General features: G+C 35.9%; 1 protein-coding gene across 3 annotated transcripts; it reads right to left on the bottom strand.

Moving 5' to 3' along the window:
* Nucleotides 1-1224: 1224 nt before the first annotated feature.
* Nucleotides 1225-15348, bottom strand: MLC1 (modulator of VRAC current 1). 3 transcript variants are annotated; one of them, XM_054631491.2, is made up of 12 exons: nucleotides 15190-15348; nucleotides 14329-14512; nucleotides 12126-12215; nucleotides 10049-10102; nucleotides 9799-9900; nucleotides 8079-8180; nucleotides 7124-7195; nucleotides 6540-6656; nucleotides 5772-5828; nucleotides 4541-4663; nucleotides 2965-3132; nucleotides 1225-1790 (listed from the first exon to the last, which is right to left on the bottom strand). In XM_054631491.2, the coding sequence occupies exons 2-12, from the start codon at nucleotides 14506-14508 to the stop codon at nucleotides 1716-1718; spliced, it is 1140 nt and encodes a 379-aa protein (XP_054487466.1). In that variant the 5' UTR covers nucleotides 14509-14512; nucleotides 15190-15348; the 3' UTR covers nucleotides 1225-1715. The 3 variants fall into 3 exon arrangements, with proteins under 3 accessions (XP_054487466.1, XP_077035163.1, XP_077035164.1); XM_077179048.1 differs by lacking the exon at nucleotides 15190-15348 and adding an exon at nucleotides 15046-15181; XM_077179049.1 differs by lacking the exons at nucleotides 10049-10102; nucleotides 15190-15348 and adding an exon at nucleotides 15046-15181 and having other exon boundaries at nucleotides 9799-9885.
* Nucleotides 15349-19098: the final 3750 nt, after the last annotated feature.

The following is a 19098-nucleotide window of genomic DNA, read 5'->3' as shown; positions in this document are numbered from 1 at the left end:
ATCTTCACTTGACAGAAAACATAGAGATAATTTATTAAAGATACAGATTCAGTTGAACAAAGTGTTTTACCATATAACATAAAGCAAACCATCAAGGAAATGGTTAAGTTACATTCACGCTATTCTACATATTAATCTCTTTTTACTTTAAATGATTCATGAAGAACTTCTACACTCTACAGTCTTTTTCCAGTTTCATGCATGAGATTTAGGAAGTTAGATGTTTATTTTTAGGTAGAACTGTAACTATTTCTTTGCAACTTTCAAAAATATAGGGTACCGCCAACCTAACTTTTCCTACTTGTAAAATTGGTAGGATTGTAGCAGATACACAATTAATTATCTGTTACATTGAGAGAATGGTCACACAAGTACCACCAGTACAGGCATGAAATTTTGCAATAATTAAGAAACAGCAGCTGCAGCCTGTGGTTGTAGTAGTCTGGACCAAAAGCACACCCTATTATTTTTAGGTGGACAGGGAGGTTGCTGTATACACACTCTTAAAAAGCAAGTGCTCTAAACTTGAAAGAGTAGCCTCTATGTATTTAAATCCAGAATAACTGTCAGCTTTCCCAAAATGAAAAGAAACATGTTCCTGTGCCTGAAAGGCTCCACACACTACACACCCTTCTCTCTTTCTTTCCCCTTCTCAAATGCAAAGAGGGAATCTTTGCAGCATGCTCTGAACAAACAATCTGAGTTATTTCACATTAAAAAAGAATGAACTTCAAAGTCTATAACCTCTCAAAACCCAACAATAAAACAACAAAACCAGAAAAAAAATAACCTCACCACCTTGTCAGCAGCTATCACCCTGGTTACCCCAGAATTCCTATTAACTTGGAAATTCTAATAGAGTTTGAAATCTACCCAATTGTACCCATAGTTCAGCTACAAGAAAAGGCCATCTGTATGGGGGATGTCCCTTGTTTCAGGGCAGCTAAGTTGCATAGCTTTTAAAAATAGTTAGGAAAAGAAATAAATGAGAAGTAATATACCTAAAAATAAAAAATAAAAAAAAATCTCTTTCAATATCAGTATTATCTTCTGTTATTTGGCCAGTTGCTTCTGTTTGTTGGATGTTTTAGTTTGGCTAGCAGCTCTTGTGTCCCAGCACTCAGAAAAAGCCTCTCCCCCATTTAATAGTCCAGAAACTGAAGTTTAATGGGAAAGAATATTCTGTTGTCACCTCTCAGATTAGAATGTCAATCCACATTCTCAAGTTTCCACATAATAAAGACTTTTATTTATATAAAAGCAATAAGATGCAGAACACTTTACAACTCCTACAAAAGTGAAGTATAAGCAAAAACATCAATTATGACTTGTACTCATAACTTTACAAAAGCATTTATCAGTCACACTGACTGCATAACTGCAGTTACAACAATCTCTTGCAAATATATGAAGCCTACTACATATTGCAATATTTTACTTTGCCATCAGCATAAATCCATGTGACTCATTACCTTTTTCTAAAGGTATCTTCTAAATACTAGGCTACAGATACCAACAGAAAAGACAGATGTATTAAAAATATTATCAACAAATTTTAAAATTATTAGAAAGATACATCATTTACTGTGTTATTCCATGGCTCCTACTGCTGCAACTATAGTGCTGTTTAAAAATGTAAGTTTTTAAACCTTCATTCAAACAGTTGATTTATTTTATTGGATTGTGCTGTGTTGGCTGCATTTGTAGAATCCAAACTACTGAGCCATCTGCACCACAACTGCCTTCCAAGCTTTATCTTTGTCAAAATCCTTTAAGGTATTATTGGAAACCTAAAAGTAAACAAATTTAAGACAAATGCAATAATGAAAAAATGTTTTGATTAAAAACTGAAGTTCAAGCAAATAAATACCTGAGAAAATCTAGCAGAATACAAATGTAAATAGGTACAGCCAGAGCTATTAAAATATTCTGTACATTTGTAAATTGTATCGTTTTGTATATTATAGAGTTTATATTTAGGATATAAAATGAAATAGTGTAAATTGTACAATACTTGAAATATTTGGGTCTAAGAAACTTGGCCAAATTTGGCCAAATTCCCATTTTAAACAAGTAACTTAGAACATTTTTTCAAGACTTTTTCTAAAATATGACTGAAAGCCTTTGCACCTACACCTTTAATCCCAAAGCCAGAAGCAGCCTATCATGGTGCAACTGAAGCAAGATTTACCTACATACATGCAAACAAAGTAAGGTCTTGTCTAAAAACACAGACTTCTGAAAAGCCAAAGGGACTTGCAACTTCACCTCTAATATTATTCATGTGTTTAAATACTAAAAAGTAAGCAAAAAATGTTGCTTTTGCAGAGAAAGTGCTCCTTTTAGCATTTAACTCACACCTAATTTCTCAGTGACTCACAAACCAGGAATACTTTTGTCAATAATCTCCAGCAGAGATCTGTTTAGCCATGCCATGACCCATGCTCCAAGACATGACTTGCAGCAGTGGAAGTGCTGCTGTGCTTCATCATTTATATAGAACCTAAGTCCCAGGACACAGATCCAGCAAATAAACAACCTACACCAAATAGCCTCAGCAGCCTGAAGGGACATAATTCCAAAGCTTCCACTTTCCATTAGCAGCTGTTTACTGACTTGACTGATTTCAATCTCTGCTCCCAGCACTTTCTATCCAGTGCTAGACTGAATCCAGCACTCTCTTACTGCAGTAAGCATGAGTTACACTCTGAGAGTTTTTAAGGATACAGGGTGTAGCTCTGTACAGCAAAGGAAAGCCTAAGGGGTACAGTTCTGTGCCCCATGTCATGCCCAGTTATCATCTAACCAGGAAACTATTATCTCTTGATTACAAAATTAAGTTTCATAGAACAGCTTTTAATTGTGGTCTGAATTAAGATCAGAATTTAAGACCACAAAATATTACCCCAAAAAAGTATTTTAAAATAGGTATTTTCAAATTTTCTAGTGGGTGTAAATACAAACCTCTGTTGTTCTGTATTCCTGTTTTTTAACCTGGGATGGTGTCCATGCTGAATCTTGTAGTTTCATTTTTGTCTTGTAATTCACACACTGTATTACGGTTCCAATAGTAAGGCATGCCTGAATTAGCAGCATCAACATCAGAAGCAACAGGAGTACATCATAGGATTGCTGAAAATAGACATATGTTGTTAACTACCTGAATAAAATATTTGATAATGTTCCCATCTCTATACTTTAAAAATTCCTATCTAGACTTTTTAAATCAAATTATAATTTATGGTTTATTTCAGCATAAAGTTTCAACCAAAATTTTAGTGCCTGAGTTTGTTCAAAGTAGAAGAGATCTATAGCTTCTAAGAAAATGTTAATCTGTCAAATTATCTTTTCCTTTGGAAACAGAACAGAATTGAGAAAACTATCCTCTAAAATAGTGTCTAACTGCTGGTTCTGACCTAAACAATGTCACAGCTGTGTTTGGGCCGTGCCTTGCTGGCTCTGATCATGCCCTGCTGACCTGAGTTCCCGGATGACCTTGGATCTGCCTCAGTACTGTGGACTTACCTGGCAATCACTGCACCTGGCTACTATGGCTGGACCTGCCTTCCTTTACTATTTTTTTGGGGTGCTGTAGGACTGCTCTGCTTGCCAATGAAGTTACCATTCTTTCTCTGTCTTGCTGTTTCCTCCTGCTCCATAGCTCATCACCCTGTGCAGAGCAGCCCACTCTTGTAACCACACACAAAGCAGAGTGAGAATGTAAGACATGCTCTGCAGGGTCACACCAACTGTCTAGACAGTGTAGTCATCTGTCTCCAATATGTGTGACAGGAGAAGCTACTTAAAGAGGGGATGTCTCCATAAGCTGTCACCATTCCAGAGGTTCAACAACACTCCTCCAGAATAAGAACAGGATCACATACTCAGCAGTTTATTTTCCAGTCCCTGAGATATTAGTTTAACAAACATTTTCCCTCTTTTCTTCTAAAGTTACAAGACTCCTTAATGACTAGTGGAGACTCTTAATGACATTGGTCTAATGCCCCTAAGTGGTTCTTTGAACAACATCCGGGACTGGCAACACACTTTGCCAGTAGAGCACAAAAAAGCTCTTCAGCAATGCACAGGTAACATTTCATACTGAAAGGCTTTAAACTTTGCAAACTTTTTCTTCTCTGTCCAAATCCATACTTTGAATAAATCCAGGTGTAAGCTTACAATCCCAACGATTGATAAGCATCCTAAGAAACAGAAAAATGTACTCTTCAAGGACACCTCGAATCTTTAATTTAAATACTACAAACTATAAAAGTCTCAAGGACTCTAGCATGCTATATATTATTTTATGGTGTCTTTAGAATAAAATCCTATATTTTTAAAACTACAATTTCAGGGTGCCAATAGATGCAACATACTTTCAATTATATAATAAATCAAACAAGAGTTTTTAAATAATTTCTATAACATTTTATTCAATCTTTATAATGCAGTACCTTGTCTTCATATATTCCCTAATTTGCTACTGCCTTGCTATTGTAACATATAGAAGTTTATTTTTCAATTGCATAAAAACACATACTTTAACAGCAGGTGGATAACTTTTAAAGATGTCAACAACTTGCATGATACTGAAGGATAAATATGCAGAAGCAGTGAACAACAAAGGAGAGGTAACACTGCTAATGGCAATCAGGACCTCAACCTAAAAAATAAGATAATAAATGTTAAATAATAATCTAAAAAATTAACTCTGGTTTGCGAGCTATGTCTCCTTGAAGCAACATAACAGAAGCGTGTAAAACTGTGTAAGATTATACATAAAACACAAATACTAAGAGCTATCCACATTTCATGAGGATACAGAAGCAAGCTTTGTATAACCTAAATTTCCTAGCCAAAACACTGCTGGCTTGTAATTCATATTTCATTCAATACAGATGATGACATTTTTGTTTTATTTTACAAGTGCCTTCCACACGCACATAGAGGAAGTAACACCCCATCTGGAGAGCCAGTATAAAAGCCACCATTTATTCTTCAATTTATATGAAGTAATGAGAATTAAAAACAAATATTGCAGACTTGCAACATAAAATATCTTATGCAAATAAATTTGAGTGTCCTGAGGCAAATTTACTGCCATACAACAGCAGCTGAGTTTCACTCAAAAATCACCCCTACAGGATTATATTCTGACTTCAGTTGTGGTTATGCCTCATTACTCACTTAAATATGGTCACATGACTATTAATTACAACAGATATTTTAAGGAGCCTTAACTACACATCTAGAACATTCAAGGAATAAATGCACTCTACTGAATATTATTAGTTCTTGCTGCTAATCACAAAGATGAAGAATTTGTTTAAAATAGGTTCTAGGTCCAGCACAGCCTGCACACCTAATTTTCTTCTTTCAGAAACCACAACTGATAATGAAAGAAAAAGGGAACCTACTCTCAGGAGCTTGAAAGCAGTTCTTGGCATACCATATGAGGTATGTCATTTCTCTATAGTAGTATCTTTTCCCAAGGAATCACTACAAATTATCAAAAAAACAAAACAAACAAAACAAACAAAAAAACCCCTAAACAACCAACCAAACTCTTCAAATTCTTTTCTAGAACTGATGAAATGAGGCCTCCAAAGGGGCTACCGGAGTTCTTTTAAGGGATACCAGCTAACACTCCTGCTACATATTTGTCACATTTTATAGAAGCAGCTAAAAACAAGCCAGCAAACTTAGTGCTCACTATCAGGCAGAGTTTCTTAGCATTATTCCACTCTAATTAAAGAATTTTACACACTTACCAGACATTTACTTGGATATTCAGCAGCTACATGACTTGCAATAGCACTTGGAAAGCACTAAACAAAAGAGTGTAACAAAGTAAGTATTTATTGACTTGAAAATTACAAAAATTATAATTGAGTTACAGTAATTCCCAGTATTCACAGCTTTTTTCTTTTGTGAATTTTGAATGCTGAAAAGCTTGTTTATGAACTTTTTCCACTTCATGCAAAGGGATTTTACAGACACATATATATAAACCTAGTGGTCATTGTCTTCTTTCTCAAATCCTTCGTGGCGAGCAGGGTGGCACAACATCCTTTATGAATCCACTGCTCCTGGGTACAGGCTGTTATTAGGGATAAGGGTTACCAATCACAGCCTCAGACTTTTAAAACAGGTTAAACTGAGAGGTTAAATAAGATGTTCTAAGGATTCTACCATGCTAAACCTAAACTCAACATTTTCTTTTGCAACCTAAAATATTCTAAAACCTATGACTTTTTTTGACAGATCACCTCACTTGTAATACCCTTGTTTTAATACTCATTTCCACTTTACTGAATTGCGGACTGAGAATGTATCAGAACTGAAGTACTGCAAACCAAAACAGATCAAAAATATTGCATAAATATATTAAGTATATTGAAGTTTTAATTAATTTGCTAAGCAGCAATTCCCAAACAGTATTAGAGCCAAATAAATACTCCAGTGGGAGGAGAAAAGTGAAAAAAAAATTGAATAAAATACACTGTTTTAAAGGAGTAGCTTCTATTTGCACTACTTACAGCAACTAAGATCCAAAAGAATGTTACTGAGAGGTATGGACCTGAGACTAGAACATCCATATTCAAAGCAATTATTCCACCAAATACTGATGAAATTCCAATAATCACCTCAATTACCTAAAACAAATAAGAGCACACAAATTATTAATAACATATTTGAACACAAAATTTCCTACTTGTGTATAGAAAGGACCTCAGCAGAAAGAATAAAATACATTTATGCTACTAGCTAGGCATAAAGTCTATGTTTTCCATATCTAAACTATGGCAAAACACTAGCTAGCTTAAGTGAAAACAAGATCAGCTTCATTATACATATTTATGCTTTCATTTATTAGTTCTCCCAAACAATAGTTCAGCTTACACTATTTATCCTTAAGTCATTAGATAGTCTCCTTCCCATAATAAAGAGCAGTTGTGATTTATTTTGCAATCTTCTAAAAGGAAATATTTTACCGTATCTCTCATTTTTGTCTTTATTCTTTCAATTCTTGGCTACAGTGATCTCTTCCTGTCTTTAAAGAACTTTAGCACTTAGAAAGGTGAAATAATAAATTGATTCAATGAAACAATGCTTTTCTTACTGAGTATGACTTCAGAATTCGAGCAGGAAAGCTGACATTGCTCAAAACAACGGCACTGTCGTGTGCAGCATTCTAGAGGGGAATAAAAAAAAAATCATTATAAAAAGTATACAAAGCAATACATTTCTTTCTAGAAATCTTATACAACCTCTTACAGGTCCTAACAGTGGTATGTAATGTCTGGTTGGCCCAGAAGAGGTGACAGTGACACATCACGGTGTTCTCCAGGGTCAGACAACAGCAATTACATGAAAACCAAATTATTTAGTACCAGATTAGCTGTTCAACAGCCACCATTCAATAATGAAATATTTTCATCTTGTCTTTCTTTTACACCTTCAAAGAATATACTTTTCTCCTGAGCCTTCAGGTTTTACAGATGTGGATCAGCAGGAGACAAAGGAAGACAGGGCACTACACAACTTTATTAACCAGTATTTCTAATGGCATATCATGTTTGCTTCATTCTAAAAGAAGTACTGTTGTAGAAAAATGAGGGTGGGGTTTGGGAAATCACTAGTGAATAAAGAAACTTTTATCAGTAGCCCCCAAATCCTGAAGCCAAGAGTTGTGCAGATACCACCAAACTGGCATACAAGACAAATACTTTCTCTACATCAGGCTTCAAAAAGGTTTTGTTTGCATACATGCAAGTTATAGTACCCTAATCTTTCCAATATCAAGTTTCATTCTACAAAACAGAAATAAAAAATTTGCCGTGCCCATTCATGAGATATTCGAAGAACTGTGCTGTATAATTTTCAACAGGTAATTTAGCAGAGGAGTCATTGCACTTTTAAAAGATAAAAGAAGAAATAACTGTTTAGTACATTACTTTTATTTATATTTATTTAGCATGCAAAGTTATATACTGGTGTTGCCAATAAATTTTCGGCATATGTAATACAGGAAAATGGAGAATTTTTTACCATGCACAATCCTTAAGGGTACCTACTTTCTTTCTTGCACAGCAGTCTTCAGTAGACCTAGCTGAAATGATCACAGTAGTTGCCATGAAGATTTCCAGCAGAATAAGTAGAATCAAGTTGAAATTTATCTGTCAGTAAAATCCCAGATATAAATGAGTTATGTCTTCCATATCAAAAATAAAGGGGCTGAGTCTAGCACGATTAGGCAGGTTGTCTAGTTTCTGTCAGATTTAGACACATCTACTGATTACATACTTTGTTATCTATTTTCTTGGCTCTTGACAAACTTCAAGAACAATATAATACTCAGAATGCCTAACCTAAGAAAGAAACTTTTAGTTCATTTATGCAAATATTCTGCCTGAAGATTTTATTGCTGTCCTCCAGAAGAGGAGTTTATGATAAGTGAGTGTTTGCTGGGTACGTTTGCTTTTTGCAGGTCCTTCTATGTGAACCCAGAACACTGCAGCAACTAATGGAACATTCTCAGGGGAAGGAGGGCCACAGGTCACAACTCCTAGGTTGCAATCCCAAACTGTGTGCTACCATATTGGACACTGAATGAAAACACAAACCAAAGAACTGCACCAAGGATCCCAGTTCTGTGCCCTGCTCAGTGCTGGCAAAACATTCACAAACACTCTTCATGGGTTCACAATGCTTGCAGACTACATTGCAAAAACATGGGTGCTGCCATTGCTCATATTCAAGAGACAAATAAGTGAATGCAATACTTAATGTTGCTTTTTTGTTCCTTATTATTCTCATGAAAAGAGGTAGACACCTACACTGCATGGACTGAATCATTTCCTAGAGGCACACAAGTTAGGAAGAATTGATCACCCTATCTTGTCGACAAAAGCACCATGTTTTTCCATCAGCAGCCCAAAAAAACATCTGGTAGTCAGTCAGGCCATTGGGGCAAAGTACCAAAAGTCTAGGAAGAACTGACACTATTCCAAACCTATAAAATTACAGCAAACCATTGTTCAACAACTTAGAACAGAATTATGTTGTTTCCTCATGTCAGACCTGCTTTGTTGATGATGAAATCTCCATCTTTCTCTGACATGTATCTTGCAGCACATGTTTTTTGAAAAATGTAGTAAGTGGTAGATTTAGGAGGCTTTTTTGGACGCTGAAATTCACTTTTGCTTAGGAAATGATAATTGAAACTATGTGCTTTGCTGTACCCAAAAGACTGTACAGTTGTACTAACTCTGCAAACAGTGATAAATGTCATTGAGAAACTTCTAGAAAATGTGCCACAATGAAGAATACAGTACTTGTTAGGCAAAAGAAGTGCAAATGTGTGGCCTGCAGAACAACTTAATCCAGATTTAAAATTCCCATGATTTAGACATGTCTTGACACAGCACTAATACTGATATGAGCTGGCAAGGCCACATGTCACACTTGGCAGTGCAGTGCCAAGTAGATGCACAAGTTTGACTCCAGAAGCACTGGAACTGAACTGATGGACTATCTATCTCAATTAGTCCTAGGTACATGAAGTAAATAACAAAAATTGAAAAAGTAAGAGTAAATAAATTAGATTCTTCTGAATATTATTGCAGGTAACTAACACTGGGCAAAGAGAAATGTAAGGTTACTGCTGTATGATCTCTCCTCACAGACCAAGCAGGAATAGTGGGATATTGGCAGCAAAGTAATGACATGTCCTCCCCACCTTGTTTTTTAACAATGATAAATGTATCACAATTAGTAATTGTTTTAGTAACTTACATTTATAGCTGATGGATTGAGGACAAGTTTGCATCCAAACCAAACTAAACACGTCGTTGTAACAGCAAATGTAGAGACAAAGAGAATCTGAAAATTTGGTATCTGAAAAACAGTTTCAGAATGGGGTTTTTCTCTTATTTTAAACACGGGGGAATATGAACACACATACAGATATACAGAGATAGATTATATAGATAGATATAGACATATAGAGAAATAAACAAAATTGACAATAAAGTTTCATACTTACCACATTAATTTTATTCCTTGCTATAGCAAAGCTCACAACTGCTGAAGGAATACACTGGGAAAATTAAAAAAAAAAGACTAGTGGGATCTTCTGCACAATGAATTTTATATATACTTCTATAGATGTATTTTATGTGTCTGAATTCATATTCAGTACACTTAGACAAACAGAAGATCAGAAACTCTGAAGAAAAAGTTTCATTTGACTGAAGTCATTAATCACAGTCAGTGTCTGAGAATTACAAGAAGTTTAAATATACCTTCCATATCCCTTAGTTTTTACTAACTACCCAGCATAATGTGATGAGTAAAAGAAAGAAAGTCTTTCATGAGGTATTTCATGCCTTCATTAGTTTAAATTAACTCTATAAGGCCTGAGATCCTTGAGCAGGAGAAAACAGTGCTACTCCCAAACTGGGCCTGCACATTCTTTAGACACACATCATCCTCAATGAGTAAGCTAAAATTTGCCCAATCTCAAAACAGTTCTGAAGAACCTTGTGAAAATCTGCTGAGTCAAGACAAACTTGGAGAATTGTGCCTGGGATGTCCTTTTGGCTCACTGGGAACTATGTTTCCCTACTTGAGGACATAGATAAATGGAAAAGTCACGCACAAATAAAAAGTCTCACAAAGTAATTTCTCTATCCCTTCGCTGTTCCCCACCACAACAGACATAGCTCCATTACAGATCCAACTCAATTTTACACAAATGCCTATTAAAATTATAATAAAAGTGTTCTTATGTTAAATAATGAATCATGCAATAAATGCCACATTTCTAATTCTCTTCCCACACACCTGAACCCTAATGGCTTAACAATGGAACACTATAAAGAGAATAATACTGATATGTAAAATTCTTGGCAGCACTTCCTCAACACCTAAATGACCTTTACTGAATATAATTAAAACATTCTTCTATGTCCTGGATACACAGGAGTTCCTAGAACACTACAGGACTATGTTTAGGCAACTTAATTCAAGTACTAGTCCAGATGGTGACAGTCCAGAGAGCAACTCAGCTTCGGGCTAAACGAGACACTTGGTGGCCAGCCGGCTCCACATCTCTCTAGGCTCTTCCGACTGCACCAACATCACCATCTGCAGCAGGAGCTCCAACACCTTCCTCACATACAGACACCAAACATGCACACCTTCAAACCCAAGGTGAAAACCTGCTGCAGCCAAAGATCTACCAGGTCTCTGGAAATTTTCAAACATGAAGCTCAGAGTCAAGGTTTGGGCAGAGAAAGAGACATCTCAGTAACTAAACCAATGTTGTAGAGAATAAGGTATCTGTGAGGATACTGACTTAAACTCCTCCAACTTTAACACTGTTAGTGGAAGCCCAAGTGATAACTCATTCACAGAGCAACTCCTGGGACTTGTTTGTCTCAAGTAATCTTGAACCTAACTTAAAAACAAATATAAAAGTCAAGTTGAGAAAATAACAATGACAGAATGTTGCCATAAACAAAGCAAGTACATGAGACTTATTAATATCTAAAGCTCAAACTAAGTATATATAATACAGTAAACATGTATATGCACCCCTCAAAGTACAGAAAAAAATATTGCACTCTGGAAAATGTCAGCCATCTTTAATGCATATTATTTTACTTTAATGCATTATTTTACTAATAAAATAATAATATTCAAGAGAATTTTAGTCTGCTTCAGTACATGGATATTATGGCAAAATAAACTGAAAAATTAACACTTCACAATATAATATGAAATACATTTTGATAGCATATAGCCAGAAAACTTTCCAAATACATAGCAACAAAATTTTTCTTAAAATCAAGCACAGGAAAACTGCTCAGCAGATTAATCTTGCATGCCAGTGGTGAGCTGATTAACAAAAATGGTAGCACAAACTCAGTTGTCTTTATGACAACAGTTATTCCTTTAACCATGCAACAAAAATCCATTTAATGAACTGTTAAATATAATTAAATCTTCCATGAAGAAAAGCAGTAGAAAAAGAAAGAATAAAAGACATAAAACCACAAAAATTATTTACTATTGCATTTGCTGTCAAACAGCCACAGCAAATAATTAAGAATGCTTACTGAACCTGCTGCACAACGTAAATAATCCATTTCAGATGGAAAAATATTTCCCAGATATAGTGAAAATCCAGAAGTAATAAGGAGGCAAGTCTGCAAAGCAACAAATAAAATAAATTTATATAAATAAAACTGTTAAAAAAAAACTAGTCAGACATAAATCAGTAATCAACCCCTTTCAAACTGAGCTACTTTTAAGAATGCAGTTTTTGTGTGAATAAATTTGAAGAAAAATATCAAAATACACTGACTTCTGAAGATATTTTGCTGGTTACCAAGACCTAATAATGAACAATGTTCATGTTTAAATCAAGAATTTTGTCCTGACCTGGCAAATACCTCAATATAAGTCAAAAGGTAACTGCAGTGTTTAGTGGTAAAAATGTTTCAGAAACCTCAGCTATGTCTCTACTTTGCATTCCCTGCTTGAGTCCACCAATATTCATTATGCATATGGGCAGCTGGGCAATTGCCAACTAGAACACAGGAATAAAAATAGTATTGGGATACATTAATGAAGTTTCTTCCACTATATTCCTACATCCCTTCATATTCTCCTCCTGCCTTCATTCAGTGGCACATCCAAAAATGTTCAACTGCTCCTCTTACCTTAAAAAGTTTATTTCATAACTACCACAGCTACACACTCTGCAATAAGCCAGTAGTGTCTTCTACTAACATTATTTTGGTTTTCCTTGTCATTCCTCTGAGTAGGCATTTCTTTGAAGGAGCTGGGAAAGGTAAGAGACAGAACTGCTCTTTTGTTTTATTTGGTTATTTTTTTCATGTTAGAAAATTATTGGGGGTATTTAAAGAGTCCTTGTCAAAAAAAGACAGAAAATAAGGAAAGCATATGTGCATGTATAAACACACACAGAAAATTTTGGCAGACTGTTAGAACAGTCTATGGAACCACGAGTTGAAATTGTGCTTGATGCTCATCAAATTGTTTCTGCCCCAAACCAGCCCATCAGCCACTTTGATGTCACTGTACAGTTGGCATCTGCTCCCTGAAGTAGATGGTTCTGTTCACTGTGACTTACATTGCTCAGCATGCAGACTTTCTCTTCTGGACACTGTCTTTCAGAAGGGTTGATAGAGACTAAACACTTGGAAGAAAAATCTAATTGGAACTTAATCTAAGAGTTTATTAATAAAATTGCATTTTCATTTTTCCATGAAATTCATTCTTCTTGATAATATGACTTCAGCAAATGATCATTAAATATTATTATCTCCAAAAATTCACAACTACTCAGTAAATTACAGACAGTTGTTCTTTTGGACAATTAAGTGTGAGAAAATTTAATGCAAATAAAGCCAGCACTTCTTTTGCTCTCTTTTCATGTGACAGTATATCTGAAAGGAAATCCAAGGCTTGCAGTTTGTCAGAAAAGAAAAAATGCTCAGCTGTTTCCACAAAAATAAGGCAATACTTTTATTCACTGTGCATAAACAAGCAATTACCATATTAACAGTGGGACAATCTTAGTTCTTAATAAAAAGTATGCATCAAAACACACAAGCTGACAGAAAAAGAAAAGATCAAATTCTAATTGCTATAATGAAGTTTAATTAACTTGGCTCAGAACATGGAGAAACATATGATGTACATGCAAGATGAGTATCCTGTCATTCTAGCAGTGAACACAAAAATTCAAATCACTGTGTTGTTTCTGTAAGGAGCACAAGTATATACCTCACCACATTAATGATTATACCAAATAATTATGTGGCTATTGAACCCTGATAGATTAATGTGGCAATCAATACCACATATCTTTTTAATGCCAAAATGGTATCATGGCAGCCAGAGTACATTATATAGATAGAAGTATTTTTAAAAGAATACATATGGTCTGCATACTTTATATATTCTACCAAAAGGCACTGCTTATAGATACACATGGGCTGATATTTACCACTACCAAACTTATTCTCTATTTATATGGTTAATATCAATGATAAAAATAAGCCTTCATACACCACCTCTGATTAGTAAAAAAATAGTCAAAGAATACCAGCAATCTACATTCCAAATTTGCTAAATATGTTTCTTTTCTATTATTACAAAGATTTCTTTTCAATACTATCAGTGATGAAATTCTTAGTCTTCAAATGATGTCAAACAGAACAGAGCACTAGGCACTAAGAACTGGGCACTAAGGCCTGTATTTTTAAATTTGCTATAATTTAAAGTACTTACTCCCATCAGCAAAGAAAATATCCATGTTTTGTAACTAAAGCAAGGATGCAGCCTCTTTGACAGCTGAAGGTCACTGGATTTGATATCTGGTATATAATTTCCATTCTCTTGTTTTCCCCGCTCCAAAGTTGGCATCCTGTCATAGCTAAATTCTTCTCTGTAACCTTCTTCCCTGGTCATAACACTTCACAAAGGCAATTAAATAATAATAATGCAAGTTACAAAGAAAGAGAAAAAATATAATTTAGATCCTTCACATACCAAAATCAGCGCTCAACTAGTTTTTTTTGTATTCAAGACAAAATATATAAACACAATGTTTAGCTACTGGATGTATTTACATCTCAAAATATGTGAACTTTCTAACAACTTACTTCCACACCTTAACTAAATTTCATCCTACAGCCACAGTTCATAATGACATAGTAAAAGTACCAACATATTTAAAGTTTGTGTATCTATGATACCCCAGCAAATTATTATTTCAAGATCTAAGAACCAGTTTTAGAGGTGTTTAGTTAGTGCATACCTCTATAAACAAAGCTTTTTTTCTTTTTCAACTCTAGGACAGCAAAGAAAATCAAACAGGTTTCAATATAAATTCCATTTGTTTTCAACACTTTTTATCAGCTATATAAAAATGACAGACTTCCCTATGAGACCCATGAACACACATACCCACAATAACTCAGCTACAGCAAACTGTTTCTAATTTACCCAGTATCAACCATTTCTCTTGTTCACTTCATCCTTTTTTGTTCACCTCACTGCTTCCCAACCTCTTAAAATACCACGAGGAGCATCTTATATTAGAATTAAGTTACTGTAGATTTTTCAACAGTTAAAAACCTTGGTGCTTACCTTCCACTGAAAAGTGAACTGTCAGTTTCAAACAGCCCTGTGAACACAGCTGCCTGTACACTTTGTGATATTCTCACCGTTCAGTGAGTCATGCCGGCTTTGAAAAGTTCTCCCTTACACTTTGGCTTTCAACAACATCTATTCAGATATGGAACAAAAGCACAGCAAGAACTTCAGTTAAGCCAGGGAACAGGAAAATGCCTCCTGAATTTTAATTAAGAGAACACACTAGAAAATGACTGTACTACATCTCGTAGGGCTGCCTCCAAATCAGACCAACAAATTAAAAGTTTCATGTCCCTTTTTTATTTGAGTACTACCCCTTACTTAGCATCTTAAATAAAAGTTTCCTCACTTTTCCACTTTTGGCTATCATAATACCCGGTGATCATAATATCTAACAATTGAGCTCTTGTTTCAAAAGAGCAAAATGCACTTATAATGCAATATTCTCCTAAAAAAAAAAACTACAGATAAAAGTTCAAGGATTACAGTATCTCAACAACATTGGAAGCTCAAAATTTAGAGGTTATAAATCTATCAAGATTATTCTTTTCACTGCAGGACACTTGTCTGTCTTTTTCCACTAAGCCCAGTTTTCTGGAGTGCCCAGACAAAGCTGGCACATTTCAATCGTGCCGTCATTCGCACTTACAGAGCACCCAGATGACTAAACAACATATTTTCAGCCCAGCAGGCAGCACTGACATGCAATGGCCAGCGTACATTGGACCCAGTCCTCCTGCTTATTAAGCAATGAAAAGGGGGAAAAAAAGGACGTTTTTATCTTGAAGATGTTGGCACCTTGACAGCTACAGCAATGACAGGGTCTTTTGTCTAAACTTTAAACACTCTTGTAACCAAGACACAATTAAATCTTCAGTATTCTGAAGGGCATCACCTTCAAAGTATGCTAGAAAAACTTCTGAACAGCACAACTTCTCAGTTTGTACAGACTGTAGATTTCCTTTTTTCATAATGTCAGCCAATACTGAAAGAATATTAAAATGTTACAGTTGTTTTAATAGATTTAAACAAGGGAATTAGTACACCATACACAGCAATAGACACATCTGTAAACTGTGCTAGAAAAGAGGGGGAAAAAAGATTGCACAGTCAAGCAGAACTTTCTGAAGTAATTAAGCCCTACTGTTCCTCTGCTCATGGAAGAAACACTGCACAACTATTTCCATTATCTGTAACTTTCCAAAGACCATGGTTTAATGGAAAATGTGTATTGCTTATCTGACAGCTTTTTCAGTGAACACTAGGAACTGATTGACACAAATCACCATAGACACAAAACACAATCATATTTTAACCCTTTTGATCAGTTTAGGGAGAAGGTTTGTGGGTTGTTTTTTTGTTGTTGTTGTTTTGTTTTGTTTATTTTTTACACAAAATCGGTGAGATAGTCAGGTATTTACTTGATCTAATCTCTTTGAATAAAAAGAATTTTTAAAGTCCTGCACCACTGACCAGAGCAGGGTTCAAACCCTAGAACAACTTGTTCACAGTTCCAAGTGTTTCAGCCAGTACTGTTCCTGAAAGTTCCCTCTCTCAAGCATGGTTATACAGTGTTTTCTCAGGTTATTGTGAAATTCCTCCTACCCCCTTTCCTGTGTACTTCTCAGTATTTCCCATTTCCCTTTTGCACAGAGGCTCATTGCATAATTAATGCATCCTCTGCACTTGGCATCAGCATGAGCAAAGAACACTTAAACTTCAAAGTTTAGTTTCTACTCTAAAAATTTTCTGGGGCGTTTATTTTATGTTCCCTTCACCTCATGTTCCTGATTCCAGAAAAAGTCTCTTTTTTGTGCAAGATCAGAACCCAAGTCATTGACTAAGACCTTCTAATGCTAGATAAGGTACAAATGTGATGTACAAAGAGATTCCTCCTTATTCTAAAGAATGCATAGGAATGTTCCACAAAGGTTGCAGCAAGTATAAAATTTCAAACACAACAAGAGAAGCTTCTGAAAAGGATTTACAAGTTAAGTGTTTTGATTTTAAGTTAGGCCAAAAGATGCCAAGGGATGACAATTAAATCGAATCATGAGCAGCTATGAATAACTACATACTTCCACCACAGGACTGACCACTGAATAAGTCAGTGTGCCTGAAGCAGCTATAGCAGATACTTGGTCATTTGCCTCAGGCTGTGTGCAATGCAAGCATCACCCACAGTAATGACAAAAGATAAAAAACAGATTACCAGTTATAACTCAAGTGCCAAGGGATAGTGTGACAAAAAGGTACATAAACTTGTCAGAGTCCTACTTTTGCTATCAAGGACTGAGGAAAAAGCATTCTCTCCTGGGCCATGTTCCCTAGCCCTGAAGGAAGATTCACACATACATTCCAAAATCTAAATGAAAACCACACCTGAAGCTCTGGTGAAGTTTACATTTAGCATCTGACCAACTCTTCCATTTTCTGAGGAGTTAATAGCTGCACTACACTTGTGTTTTTTCATACAATATTTAATTATGATATTTTAGCTCATTAGCTGTATTCCTTGTTGAGTATTTTTACCTCTTTTAAAACCAGCTCTTTGACCTATTTTATTTCTCTGAAGCTGACTCCTCAGTCCATGTCTCACGTCTTGGGGCACGTACTGAACCAAGATCAAAATGTAGATGAAATAGCTTCAAATGGATGCCTTGCTCCCCTAGAATAACATTTGCTCTCCCAGTATAAAATACTTTGGATTTAGTCCTTCATGTAAACCATCATCTTTTCCAGAAACACAATCTCTTCAGCCACCACACTTACGCCAGCTAACAGTCCCCTGTCAGCACTCCCACTGGAAACTCAGTGAAAGAAAACAGTAGTTAAAATTCTTTAAATCAATGTATCCAAAAGAGGCCAACGCTCTCTCATCACTTTTCTAAAAACAGCACTGGCTACAGACACGCACGTTTCTCCTTCCAATGGCATCATCTCAGTTACTTCAGAATGAGACACTGGAACCTGTGTGCAGTTACTGGCAACCAGAACTTATTCTGCTCTAGGAACTGTACAGAACTCTGTAACAGTGTTAAACCATCTGAAATGCATTCCTAGCCCTTCTTTTCCTAAATAACGCTGAGTGAACCATACAGCCAGAAACTAAAAAGTTGCCAAAGACAACTGCTGCTTTAGTCACACAACTTAGGCAGTGTATTTTGTGATTTCTACAAAAAATTACACACTGCTCTCTCCTCAACATCCTGAAAGCATCTCCTGGAACAGCTTTATATGGCAGTTCCTATTTAAAATACTGGGATGCCGAGTATCAACTAAAAAACTTTGCTTTGTGAAACAGCATTTGTTGAACAAAATGCAAAGAGGCCTTACACAAGATATCTGAACTGCACTGTGTGAAGAGAACTGGTAAAAAATACAGATAGTAACTACAAGGATAGCAAGCACAGAACTACAGAGACAGTAACTCTCTAGAACCACTGAGATAGATCTCTAGAACTACAGAGATAGTAAACAAGTCAGTGAAATCATATTTCCTCAAGCACTACAGCAGCTCCTTTATTAATGACATTAAGTCGAAAGCACCTTCTTTTCCTGTTAGGCAAGTTTACCACGTTCTGGAATTTATCCTATCATTTTGAAACTGGCTGCTACTGAGAGCATCACAAACCACCAATGTGCCACGTGCATGCTCTTCCAAGCCCAGTGTTTCAGCACACTGGAGGGGCTCCGTGCCCGGCGTATTCCCAGAGCCACGCAGAGCTCTCACCCCAGGGGAGGTCACAGCCGGGCCGTGGGTTCTCCCTGGTTCGGGCGTCCCATCGCACGAACGCTATCATACACTACGAACACAATTTCAGACAGCACCACCAGCAAGCAACAAGCTGCACACACTCCCTTCCTTTAAGCTCTTCCGTGGTAGCCTCGTGCGACTCCACC

Source organism: Agelaius phoeniceus, chromosome 5 (assembly GCF_051311805.1).
Source record: "Agelaius phoeniceus isolate bAgePho1 chromosome 5, bAgePho1.hap1, whole genome shotgun sequence".
Lineage (NCBI taxonomy): Eukaryota > Metazoa > Chordata > Aves > Passeriformes > Icteridae > Agelaius > Agelaius phoeniceus.
The sequence above is the reverse complement of the archived record's forward strand: the minus strand, read 5'-3'. Positions and strand labels throughout refer to the sequence as shown.